The following is a 13,565-nucleotide window of genomic DNA, read 5'->3' on the forward strand; positions in this document are numbered from 1 at the left end:
TTTTAGTTAACTATAACAACTCTGGTTCAGCTTTCTTATTCTTATTACTATCACTGTACAATTTTTTTACAATACTTTTTTTTAGCTTGAAGCAATTAGCTTGAAGTATTAAGAGGAAAAAGCAGAACAAAATACACCATCTAGTGGCTGACTATAGTTCTAACATTTAACAAAGCTTATGATAATAACATAAGGTTAGAATAGTGTTTTAGCAAGATTTATATGAAAAATTCATTTTTATATGCAAACCAAATAAGATATTTACGAAACTACACAGCAATACAAACACCAAAGAGACATTATTCTTCATGTGTTTATGAAACTCAATCACACAGAGAAAACGCATTCAAATCTGATGCATATTAATAAATATTCTTTATTTTGTAAATTTTGCACATTGCTTTCAACGTCACATCCAGTCATCTTTATAAATGGATGTTTTCATCTTCCTGTAAAATCTTTTAATTCATTTAATTATTTCTGTACACATTTATTGGTACAATTCTTGCCACTAAAACTGTCACAGTCAGTGAAACGATTCGGGAGAGAAAAAAAACAAAAACAAAAAAAAAACAAAGAAATGTTTAACAAACAATACATTAAGACTACCAACAACTAACCCTACAAGTCAAGGCCGGCAAGCTTCATGATCAAATGAACAACTGTGTTCCTAACAACCTGCTCCCTAATCAACATGTCAAGAGAGAAAGGAAAACAAAGCCAGCCGTGATTGGCTGAGAAGGACTGAGAGTGAAAGAAGAGGTGCCTGAAGGGGAAGACGTGTATATAGATGCGAAAGACGTGTAACGTTACCCAACAAACATGAACGAAGTCAAATACAGCGCTGAAATTGATTCTCTTACCCATTTCATATTCCCAAACTCAATGCAGCAGTGATCATGAGTGTTTTGACGCTCTATAAAAATAAGTGTGAGTTAGTGTGCGTGTGCAGCGGTCAGTCTAGTTGACGCTAGTGGCAGGCAGCCACTCTCCGCGGCAGTATTTGGTGAAGCGATCTTTAAGGTGCTGTCTGTACTGGTCTCGTGTGCGGTAGAACGATTTGTTGTTCTCTACGAACGACTGGATCTCGTCCTGCGTCAGACAGTTCTCTTCATCCGAGGTCACTTCAGATTCATTCTGCTCACAAAGAAAGCACAACAAAAAGTCACTACTTGCAAGACATTTTACAAATGCATTTTCATAGTTTTTAAAAAAATTTAAATGCTTTTGCAGCTAAAGTATAACTTGGTGATCTAAACACATATATTACATGTCAAGTTTTGTTTATTATTATTATTATTATTATTATTATAAACAAATTATTATGTAATTTATATAAAAAAAATTACAAAAAGCACATGTCAAAATTGACGAGCTAAAAACAAGCTAAAATTAAAATCTAAAAAAAAAAAATTAGAAATGTTGTCTTGGCAAATAACTTAAATAACTTTACGTTAAAATTCTAAAATGATTAAAACTGAAATAAAGCTTTAAAAAAAAAAAAAATCTAAAAATTACAAAAGGACATCACTATATTGTTCAAAACTAAACTTTAAAAAAAAACAAAAAAAAAAAAACAAAACACCTTGGCAAAAAACTGAAACAAGCTGAAAGTTTAAAATGACTAAAGCTAAAAAATAAATTAAAGCTTAATATAAATATTTAAAAAGCACAAACAAAATTGCTAAAGCTTAAACTAAAATGAAAACTGACCATATAAAATACTAAAATAGTATTTAAAAAAAAATTTATTAAAATAGCACTGGTTCAGAACTTGTGGTTTCAGGTATCAGACTCACCAGTAACTCCATGAGACTCTTGCCACCGCTGTTTTCCTGTGCACAGGTGTCTGGTAAGACAGGCTGAGTGTGGAAATCTCCGCTGCTGCTCACATGATGGCTGAAGCTCTCATAGGATTCACAGCATGGAGTTTCTTTGCTTCTGCACAGGTGCGGTGAAGAGGAGGGAGATTCGTGAACAGCAGCAGATCCAGATCCTCTCCTACTACCGTCCGATACGCAGCTCTCCTCTGCTTTAGATCCCTATGAGATGGAGGTAAAGATCACAACCTGTGCCTTGATGACATGCATCACTAAAAAGAACTGGAATATTTACATAAAGTAATTTTTATATATTTAAGATTTAAAATATTGATGAAATTTAAAACATGTTGAAAACAACGGAGTTTATTTTTTTTAGGTTTCTTTGATGAATAGAAAGTTGAGAAGAACAGCATTTATCTGGAATAGAAATCCTTGCTAAATAAAAGTATCAACTTCTGCAATTTCTTCAAATCTGCATATTAGAATGATTTCTGAAGGATCATGTGACACTGAAGGCTGGAGTAATGATGCTGAAAATTCAGCTTGGCATCACTGGAATAAATTACATTTTTAAAATATATTTAAATAAAAAAAGCTATTCTAAAAAATAAAAAAATATATATATATTTTTTAAATTACTGTCTTTGCTGAACTTTGGAACAAATAAATGCAGGCTTGGTGAGCAGAAGAGACTTCTTTAAAAAACATTAAAAATCTTCCTGTTCAAAAACTTTTGACTGGTAGTGTATATGTGTAAACAAACCCTTACAGCTGTTGCTAAGCATCTAGACACTAGAAAGTACTTGGCTACTTTGCCCAAAACAAGCGTGAACTCACATGTTCGCTCCTACAAAGCAACACCTTGTTTTTTCTTTTCTTCTTTTTATTTTTGCTCTTTGTGTTGTCTTCTGAGTTTGCCCAGCACTCCACACAGCTGTCCACAGCATCCTCTTCCTTCTCTTCCAAGCAGCTGTGACTACATGAGTATTCACCTGGAAATAATATTATAATGATCAAATGTCTACCAAAGGAATCAATGTATTTGGAATATGTACTTGATAATCTCCAGGTCTATTCTAAAAATCTACTAAATAATACAATTATAATCATCATCATCATTCAATTATTGCTTTATTATTAGTTAGCGATTTTATTTAAAATAAAATTTCTGTAGTGTTCAACCTGCCAGAACAATTGTTTTGCTAATTGTGTATAATGGATTATAATAGATTATGTGATAATAAATAGGCAAGAAGCTGCATTATGAGTGATATGACACATTATCCCTTAAATCTCTGTCTTGACTCAAAGCTGTTTGCTAAGATCATTCTTTCTTTGGATTTAGTGAGCTGATAAAATATTTCACCTCAAATTAATATTTTGTGTTTCAATTTACTTTTGTTGCCCTTCAGGTCAACCAGCCTGATGTACATTATCCCATGCTTATCAGTAATAATAATTAAGACTCCTTTGTATTCCACATTTATGTCCATACTTGTTTCATCATGATTGCATATGCCCTCGGTACAGGCCACATCTGAGCCCTCCCTGGATCCCGCCTCGCTGCCCTCCATACTGGAACAGTAGCCACAGTCACTGCCATTACTGTGAGGCAACAGTGCTAGAAGAACAAACAGACACACACTCACCAGTCAGATGCATTCTGGGTAACTAATAATTTGCATAACTGTATCATTAATGAAAGTTAAGGCTCTATTTACCTTTCTTGGTTTTGGGGGAATGCAGGATGGAGGCGGCGGGGCAGGTGCAGGACGAACTCTCGCTGGTGATGATGACCTCCACGCTGCCGACCGACTCCTCTCCACTGCCGCACGACTTACAACCGCTGTCCACAGACTCAGATGAACCCTGCGCAAAGACGAAGAGGACATGAATTAAGGCAACAGAGAAAGAGTAATTCAAAAACAGTGTAGAGCAGCGACTAACTACGTTTTTCAGTGTTCCTTTTTGTTGTATTTATTGTAAATATATCTTGCATTACAGTTAGCTTAATTAAAAGCCACATTATTTTTATACTATCTAAAAACAAATTAATAAATAAAATACTTTTATTTAGCAAGGATGCGTAAAACTAATCAATAATGGCATTAAATGTGTTTATAATGTTACAAAAGATTTCTATTTCATATAAATGCTGCTCTTTTGAACTATCTATTCATAAAAGATCTAAAAATATGTATCATGGTGTGTTTTCAACTGTTTTTAACACTGATAATCAGAAATGTGTTTCAAGCAGCAAATCAGCATATTAGTATGGTTTCTGAAAGATCATGTGACACTGGAGACTAGAGTAATGATGCTGAAAATTCAGATTTGATTATAAATTTTAAAAATATATTCAAAAAGAACACTGTTATTTTAAATGATAATAATATTTCACATTATTTGACTATTTCTCATTAAATAAATGCAGCCTTGCTGAGAAAAAGAGACTTCTTTTATAAATGAATGGAGTACTGTAGTATTTCATGTAGTATTAGAGAAGACAGTGGATGGGAAAAACACATTAAATGAGTCATTACCTCATCAAGACTTTTGTCTTTTTCCCCCTCCGCCTCTTGCTCAAAACCACACTTGTTTTTGCGTCTGTTCTTGCGTTTTTGCCTCTTTTTCTCCTGTTTGAGTTCTTTGGCTCGCTCTTCTTCTGAGAGCTCCTCACAGAGCTGCTCCAGCCGACTGATGCCCTGAACCCTCTCCACCGCCATCTGTACATCATTCAACATCAATTAAGTGTGAACATCATAATACATGACATTTTCCAAAACAGGGCAAATTAGCATGCAATTCCATAAAAGCACATATCCCTAACGATCAAAGCAATTAAACAGGTGTTAAATAATGTCACAAATACCAGTAAATCACGCTGCATGATTCATTTTTAAATCATACTCAGCAAGGTGATTACCTCGAAGCTTTTGCGGAGCGCATCAATGCCCAGATAGAAGAGCATCTGCCACGTCTGCTCTTCTGCTCGCAGCTTCTGCCAGATTCTGTGCAGCCGCTCATACAGGTGAATTCCTAGACACGTCAACACCTCCTCCTGTGCGATATCTATGGTCTTTGCATGTCTCTCTCTGCGCCTGGAAATGATCCAAACACTCTTAATGAAGACACATCTACGATAATAGAATAGCTAACACATCTAATTACCAGTTGATATGGTGTGACTTTCATGCATACAAACAAACTTCATAAAGACCAGATCACTCACTCATAACCTCCAGCGAACTCCGGTTCTGCTCGGCCCAGCAAGTGTGCAATGAAGTCAGTCTCACAGCAGACGTGGATGTGGCGCTCATGGGGGCAGCAGCGTAAACCCTCATACAGAGCCGCACAGTATCCTTTCTCTTTACTGCAGTCCAGATCTCCTACCAAGATGTTATACGCTCGCAGAACCTTGTTCTTACAGTCAGTACAGAACCTGAGAACGTCGTTGCAGAAAGAGGCAACCAATAAAAATCAGTCACTAAGCCAATTGTTTAAGAAATGTGTTGAGGTCACAAGGTCACAATCTCTCACCGGTGTTTGCGCAGGTACGTCTCCAGAGTCTCCAGCAGAGAGGTGCTGTCAATCAAAACCACTTCATCACGACACTCCTGTGACATCAGTTCCCACACATCCATCCAGCTGCCCCTGCAGGACCGTAGCCACAGTTAAACAACCTACTGATATGGTCACTTGTATCTCTACGAGGGTCAGAAACGTACTTTTCCATTAAGGGGCAATATTTGCAGTGGCATTTTTTGCCCTTGAAATGGCAATTTTTATAATTACCTCATTAAATGAATTTTTGATCTTAATTCTCTTTATAAAATTAATTCATTATAAGCTGTTACCAATGCATGGTGGTATGTTTATTCACACAGACTTAAGCTTATGCATTCAACAATTGCATAACATTATGAGCTCAAGGTAAGTTCTCATCTTACATAAAACTGGCCTGTATAAAATGGAAAATAAAAAACAGAAACTGTAATATCATGCCAAATATCATTATCGGTTCTCGCCCTGTGCTGTGCAACTGTGCAACAAATAGCTAGTACACAGAGTTTTGGTTTATTTTTGCGCTGCATGAAAGGAAGACTAAAAGCAGCATCCTATTTTTCTTTATTTTACAAAAGCACAAAGGTTTGTTTTTTATTGTGAATGTACACAAATAAAAGCAAACGGTTTGCAGTTTCGGTTATCTGTATGAGTAGGAGTTGTCATTTTCGCTGTTAGAAGGGGGAAAAAATTAATCAAGTGATTGCGCCGGCACCACGCGCACACACACTTAAGCACTGCTTACTTGACAATGCACTCTTTCCATTATCATAATAAAATACAGTCAGCCAAACATATGGGAGAGAAAAGAAAAAAAAAAAAAAAAAAAAAAAAAATCACATGGCCATCGTTATCAACGTACTGCCATGATATTATGCCAAACAATTTGTGGAAATTTGCAAATACGTGGATACTGGAAGTGAAGTACAAAACCAGGTTTCCGTAATAAATAATATTTTGGCATTCAAATACATCTAGAATACGGAAACATTTGGATTTGAGTCGCATGAGAGACCCAACGTTAGTTTCAGTTTCGCTTTAGTCTAAATGAATTTATTTTGGCTTGTCATTTATATAGCCTAGCTTCTTATATTTTTCATTCTTGTTCTTGTTTCCGTCGGTTATCGGTTAACCGGTTAAAATGAGCATCCCTACCCCTTATGTTGAATTTGGGAGGCATCATTGCTCATTTTGATGGCATTTTTACCCCAAGCCTCCATTAATTTATAACACTGACCACTACTCATGCAAGATTTTCACATCTTCGCTGATTTCTTACCCCAAATATTAACATCATAAGAATACCACCAATAAAATTTGTGTTATGTTGTCAAGGAAGCACAGAAGAAGAAACGGTCATCTTAAACGCCAAATGTCACATGATAATTAAAAACAAAAAGTTACTGACTCACCCTAAAGGCTTCGGTTTGTGCGTGTCTAAAGAGTGCAGCTGACAGCGTTTGTTCTTTTTACTCTTGGGAATGGAATCAATTACATTGTTTAACTTTGACCTACAACAAGGGAAGAAAAAGCACACATATTAAACTGAAAAACGACAAATAATTCATATAGGCAAAGGTAAACAAACTAATATACGAAATGAATCAAATTGCATATCCTTTTCTTAATATAATGCACAGAAATTCCATAACGTAGGTTAAAGCTTAATTTCATTAGATATTTTCCCTGCCCATCATTCCACCTTGAAGAAAAATTACAAAAATTAAGTTTTTCTTTGTAATAACTTGCTCAGTGCAAATTATGCACAATAAGACCAGAAACATTTAATAAAACGTTAATGGGAGCAGTTTTGATTTTATGTGGGCTTCAGTCGGTCTGAGGCAAATGTCAGACAATAAACAATGTCTGTAGCACTTACCCATGAACATAAAAGAGCGTGTAGAGCTTCCTGGGGTCTGCGAGACACGCGCGTGTGACTGACAGCACTCCAGAGGATCCCACAGTGAGCGGTTCCAGTGCGAAGTACCCAGAATCCGTGAGCTGAGAGAACAGACGCTCCACGCTGCGCCGACAGCCCACGCACGGCACCGACTGAGACAGAGCGCTGAAGACCTCGCGGGACATCACCATTAATGCCATGTTCAGGTCCTGCTGCTTTAGCATGCTGTGATGCTGATGGACCAAAAACACAGGCGGGAAAGTGAAGCCATAAAAATCTCACTCTCTTATCGTTTTTTTTTTTTGCAATTTGTGCCTGTGTCAAAGTGGACAAGTAATATTATATATATATATAGATTTATGATCATGACAGGCCTGAATAAATTTTATTTTATTATATTTTTTGATAAGTTCTTCCATTTGGTTTGGGGTAAAATAATATTTACCTCAATAAACTGCTTCATTTGTGAACTGTTGATCTGATAGTTGTCAAAGTCCAGAATACTGTCAGGAAATTCCATCACCATCTACAACATAAACACGCATAGATATAATCAAAATAACACAGCACTTCTTTCTATATAATACTGTGACTTTAGTTTGCTTTCGGTAATGGATATACAGGGGAACATAAAACAGTTTGATACAAAAGTGCTTTTTCTAACCAGTTTAATGGTATCAGTTGCTAAAATACCCAAACTGACAGATCAATCACACATAAGACCATTTTTATAAAGTAAATAAGTTTAATGTTCATTTCACATTGAATAAATGATCTTACCGTGAGCGAGTCATCGATGTACAAGGGAATCTGGCGTGCAAGAAACAGATAGTCCTCTTCCCCGTCTCTGCAGACAGCCACCAGACGCGCCATGTCTTTGCCCAGATCTGCCTGTTAGTGTTTGAACACAATCTCAAGTTATGCATGCATTCACAACATCACCCCCACTATGAGTTTTAATACAGGACACTTTATATTTTCCAGCTATGTAATTTTTCCATATTTATTTGGACTTCTGTTTTCATAATTATGGACTTCCATTTTTATAAATATGACCCACTTGAATTTTAAAAATTATTGTAATTTTACTTTTGGGTAACGTTTTATTTTAAAGTTTCCTGGCTACATGTTACATGTACTTAATATTATAATAACAATAAATTATGAATAATTACATGCAAGTAACCCTAAAACAAACCCTAACCATATAATAAGTACATGTAGTTAATTAATATTGCTCAGTATTTAAATGTATAATTACACTGCAAAAAGGACACCTTAAAATAAAGTGTAACCTACTTTTGTTTCGTAAAATAATAAAGATAATATTTATCGTATATATCGTATATTTGCTGATAATTAATTGACTATTACTTAAATATCAATTCAATAGTTTTAAACGCATTTTTCTAAAAATATGACAATTATTTTTCGTATAGTTGCATGGCTTAATATTAATTAAATGTCTAATTAAACGACTTTGTATTATTAGTAAAAATCTGTATTTTCAAAATAAATTATTTTATAATTGGTACATGCATGCAGTTTTGGTCACATGTTAGTTGAAATATTTAATTGAAATAAATATTTCTTCAAACGCCTTTATTATTTTTCATATAGTTTTATGACTTTAATATCAAAAGATTTTGGAATTACACTGTGTGCAGAATTATTAGGCATGTTGATATTCTGGTCATATTTTTTTTACCAAGCACATTTTACCAATTCCAAACCACAACAATCCCTAAACAAACCCTAACCATATAATAAGTACATGTAGTTAATTAATATTACTCAGTATTTAAATGTATAATTACACTGCAAAAAGGACACCTTAAAATAAAGTGTAACCTACTTTTGTTTCGTAAAATAATAAAGATAATAATAATAACAACAATAATAGAAAATATGTATTTTTTTTTTGCAAAAGTAATTCATTTGATTAATTTCTTTAATTAAAATAATAAAATGAGAATATTTATTAAATACTACAGTAATATTTCCTGAATTTTAATAGTTGAAATATATCCAATTAAAATATATGCATTATTATTAAATACTTACAGTACAATAGTATTATTGCAACAGTGGTATGTCTTTAATTTAATAATTTAAATAATCAAATTAAGATCATATTTATTATTATTACTATTATTAAATATATAAAGTACAATAGTATTATTGCAATTGAAGGATATAAGGATCCTCACATGCAAATTGTGTGTTGTTTTAATTTTCATGTTTTTTAAATTCATTTATCATTTATTCACATAATCATTTATAATCATTTTATAAACATTAGATACTCACATGATTTCTTATTTGATTATTTTTATTATTTAATTATTTTATCATTTATCATCAGTCATTTTACGTATGTTATCAATTATTATTTAATTATGTTTCTATATTTTATTCTTGCATGCATTTACATTATCGTTCAGTCTCATGATTGTGGGGTTTCATGAACCTTTTTGTCTGTATGAATGAGAAATAGATAAGAGGGAATGTTTATGGAAATCCATATATAAAATATTTCTGTGTTTAATATTAAATATTTTTAAAAAACTAATAATATTAAATTATTATTAAATGCTTGTTTTTACCGTACAAAAGTATTATTTGCAACAGTAATATTTAATTTTAAAATTTAAATAATACAATTTCTTAGTAATAATTGTTTTTTATAGCACAATAGTATTACTGCAATAGTAATATATGTCTTGATTTATTTGGTTAATTAAAATAATAATAAAACTAATATACTATTTTATATTTTGACATGGATGCTTTTTTCACTCAGATTAATCAATGTTTGTCTATTTCTAAAATGCAAACACTGGTTTCCCGGCAGCCCTTGTAGCTTTGCTAAGGATTATTAGCTTACACATAGACTCTTATCTGACTACAGAGGCTTAAACACTTACTATCCCCAGCTCAACATCCCAATCTGAATGAAACACTTGTGTGCATGCATCATATGTGCATATATATATATGTAAAGAAGTGTCAAATAAATGTAGTAACTCCTTTATCAGAGCTGCAAGTATGAAGAGGTCAAGCCACATAACGTGCTAACAATGAGCAGCCAAACAACCACCAAACCAGCCTCTTAAAGCTCTAGAAGATCTAAATACACATTTCAGATTTCAGATTCATATTAATCAGGCTTGCCAGTCTGGTAGACACGACGATAATTAAATAATCAGAGTTGTAATAATTGCACTCATGTTCCCTGCAATGACACATATGCTAATTAGCCTGTTAGCCAGCGAAATACTCACACCCACCTGTAGAGCAACTTAAACGAGCCATTTTAACATATTTAATGCTGCAGGGATGGAATCTAAGATGGTCTTACAAAAAAGAGACAATTTTGTGCGTCGAAGTCAAGTTAGCACACGGCTAACCTGTGAAACTTTTTTCCCAAGCTGATTAGCATGCTAGTTCTGTCAGTAGCTTGCATGAGGGAGCTGCACGGCAACTTTAAACCTAACAAAATATGTTTTATTGCATGCTAAACAGATTGCAAATGTATTTCTGAAACAATACAAGCTTTTTAAACTCAAAAGTGTCCTGTCAAAGACCTACTTTGACTGACGGACTGACACCCTCAGCATTAACTCGACCCATTCCGGGTTTATCCTCCCCGTGGCATTACTTTTCAGCCGTTATTGCACTTAAAAGAGCGCCTAAATGCACAAATATCAAGCTGGAGCTGTCGTACTCACCTGTTTTCGAAAGTAGTTTCTTTTTTCGGACAAAAACAAACAAGTGCGACAGAGGCGTATGTGGCAAGCGAATGTTCTATGACCCTTGGCCCCCTAATACGTCAGAAAGTAGTTCCGGGCTCTGAGGGCTTGACGTGTGCAGTTTGATTGACACATGGGTGGAGATTATTTTGCACGATCGATAGAGAAAGCAGAAGAAACATCATTTAAAAATAGGTAGATATAATATGCCTACTTCATCTAAAAGTTACTCGATTGTTTTATCGTATATTTGCTGATAATTAATTGACTATTACTTAAATATCAATTCAATAGTTTTAAATGCATTTTTCTAAAAATGACAATTATTTTTCGTGTAGTTTTATGGCGTAATATTAATTAAATGTCTAATTAAACGACTTTGTATTATTAGTAAAAATCTGTATTTTTAAAATAAATTATTTTATAATTGGTACATGCATGCAGTTTTGGTCGCGTGTTAGTTGAAATTTAATTTAAATAAATATTTCTTCAAATGCCTTTTTTATTATTTTTCATATAGTTTTATGACTTTAATATCAAAAGACTCTGGAATTATAGTAACAATGAGCATTCTTTAATTCTTTACAATTAGTATGCATGCAGTTTTAATGACCACATGTTAGTTGAAATATTACTTAATTAAAAATTGCATTTTTCTAATTCTTTCAAAATTATTTCCATGTAGTTTTATGACTTATTTTTTGCTAATTAGATTGCATATTAGTTAAAATATTTAATTAAAAGACTATATTGTTGCATGTTAGTTGAAATAGAATTTAATTAAAATAAAATATTTGTTTAAATGCATTTTTCTAATTATTTTCTAATTAAGTTTTATTACTTTAATATTAAAGTCTTATGAAAAGATTTTTAAATATTTGCATATTATTTAATTAAATAACTGCATTAAATGTTTGTTTAAATGGCATTTTTTTAAATTCTTTCATAATTATTTCCATAGTTTTATGACTTAATTTTATATTTATTAGATTAGATTGCATATGTTACACAGTTGTTGTTTTTTTATAGGCTTTATAGACAGATAAGTTGAGAGTGACTCTTGAAGGACAAGCATCACATCCTCTTGTACCTCTGATTCAAGAATTCATCTTCCAGAATCTGGCAGTAAGTTTTTGGAGTTCATTTTAGTCCATCTCTGCAAGTCAGACTTTTCAGGATAGGAGACTAAACATGAACTCCCAAAATGTACTGCCAGATTTTGGAAGATAAATTCTTGAATCAGAGGTACAAGAGGATGTGATGCCTGTCCTTCAAGAGTCACTCTCAACTTATCTGTCTATAAAGCCTATAAAAAAAAACCCAACTGTCTTCATGTATTTCAGTTTCATTGTTATTCTTATTAAGTCAGGGGCATTTTTTAGGATTTTTTACCAAGCAAAGTCTCTGAGAACCTGACACATTGCACTTCTGAAGACTCCAGGTAGGTTGCAGTTCTGGAAAATGGTGGTGCTGGAGACTAAATGGTTCCTGATGGTGACATACCTAATTCTTCACCTTAATTCCTAATTCTTTTGCAGTTAACATGCATCTTTTCTTCTCCACCTGTTTTTTCTGACCATGTAGACTCAACAAGCATTTCGCTGTCCAATGGTCAAGCCTTAACTTTGCAAATTCTTGTAATGCATTAGTATTGCATTCTTCTCATGGGCATTTAATAATTTGGACTTTTCAGTCTGGGTTAAATCTCTTTTTTGGCTCATTTTATCTGTAAAAGAAAAATGCCTAATAATTATGCACACCTGAATATAAGGAGTTTTTCACTTCCAGCCTTCACGGACAGTTATATATCACAATAGTAGTTATTAAGATTGTTGTGGTTTGGAATTGGTAAAATGTGTTTGGAAAAAAAAATATGACCAGATTATCAACATGCCTAATAATTCTGCACACAGTGTATAGTAACAATCAGCATTCTTTAATTCTTTACAATTAGTATGCATGCAGTTTTAATGACCACATGTTAGTTGAAATATTACTTAATTAAAAATCGCATTTTTCTAATTCTTTCAAAATTATTTCCATGTAGTTTTATGACTTATTTTTTGCTAATTAGATTGCATATTAGTTAAAATATTTAATTAAAAGACTATATTGTAGCATGTCAGTTGAAATAGAATTTAATTAACATAAAATATTTGTTTAAATGCAACTGTTTTAATATAATTTCTAATTATTGTCTAATTAATTTTCATATAGTTTTATTACTTTAATATTAAAGTCGAATGAAAAGATTTTGAAATATTAGCGAAAATCATCGTTCTTTTAGTTGAAATATTATTTAATTAAATAACTGCATTAAATGTTTGTTAAATGGCATTTTTTTTAATTCTTTCATAATTATTTCCATAGTTTTATGACTTAATTTTTGCATATTATTTGAAATATTTAATTAAAAGACTATATGAAATATTTGCTTAATTTTCTTATTCTTTTACAATTATAATGCATGCAGTTTTGATAATCAATTAATTAAATTACTACATGGAATATTTTTAATCTATTCAC

General features: G+C 32.7%; 1 protein-coding gene across 1 annotated transcript; it reads right to left on the reverse strand.

The window, feature by feature from the left end:
* Positions 1–356: 356 nt before the first annotated feature.
* On the reverse strand, positions 357–11,144 carry ggnbp2 (gametogenetin binding protein 2). Its single transcript, XM_051110877.1, has 14 exons — positions 11,019–11,144; positions 8,068–8,178; positions 7,733–7,813; positions 7,267–7,520; positions 6,800–6,898; positions 5,364–5,477; positions 5,056–5,265; positions 4,750–4,924; positions 4,367–4,549; positions 3,545–3,692; positions 3,319–3,444; positions 2,661–2,815; positions 1,800–2,042; positions 357–1,137 (listed from the first exon to the last, which is right to left on the reverse strand). Exons 2-14 carry the CDS (start codon positions 8,158–8,160, stop codon positions 961–963), a joined length of 2,058 nt encoding a protein of 685 aa, XP_050966834.1. The 5' UTR covers positions 8,161–8,178; positions 11,019–11,144; the 3' UTR covers positions 357–960.
* Between the last annotated feature and the right edge of the window lie 2,421 nt (positions 11,145–13,565).

Source organism: Labeo rohita, chromosome 5 (assembly GCF_022985175.1).
Source record: "Labeo rohita strain BAU-BD-2019 chromosome 5, IGBB_LRoh.1.0, whole genome shotgun sequence".
Lineage (NCBI taxonomy): Eukaryota > Metazoa > Chordata > Actinopteri > Cypriniformes > Cyprinidae > Labeo > Labeo rohita.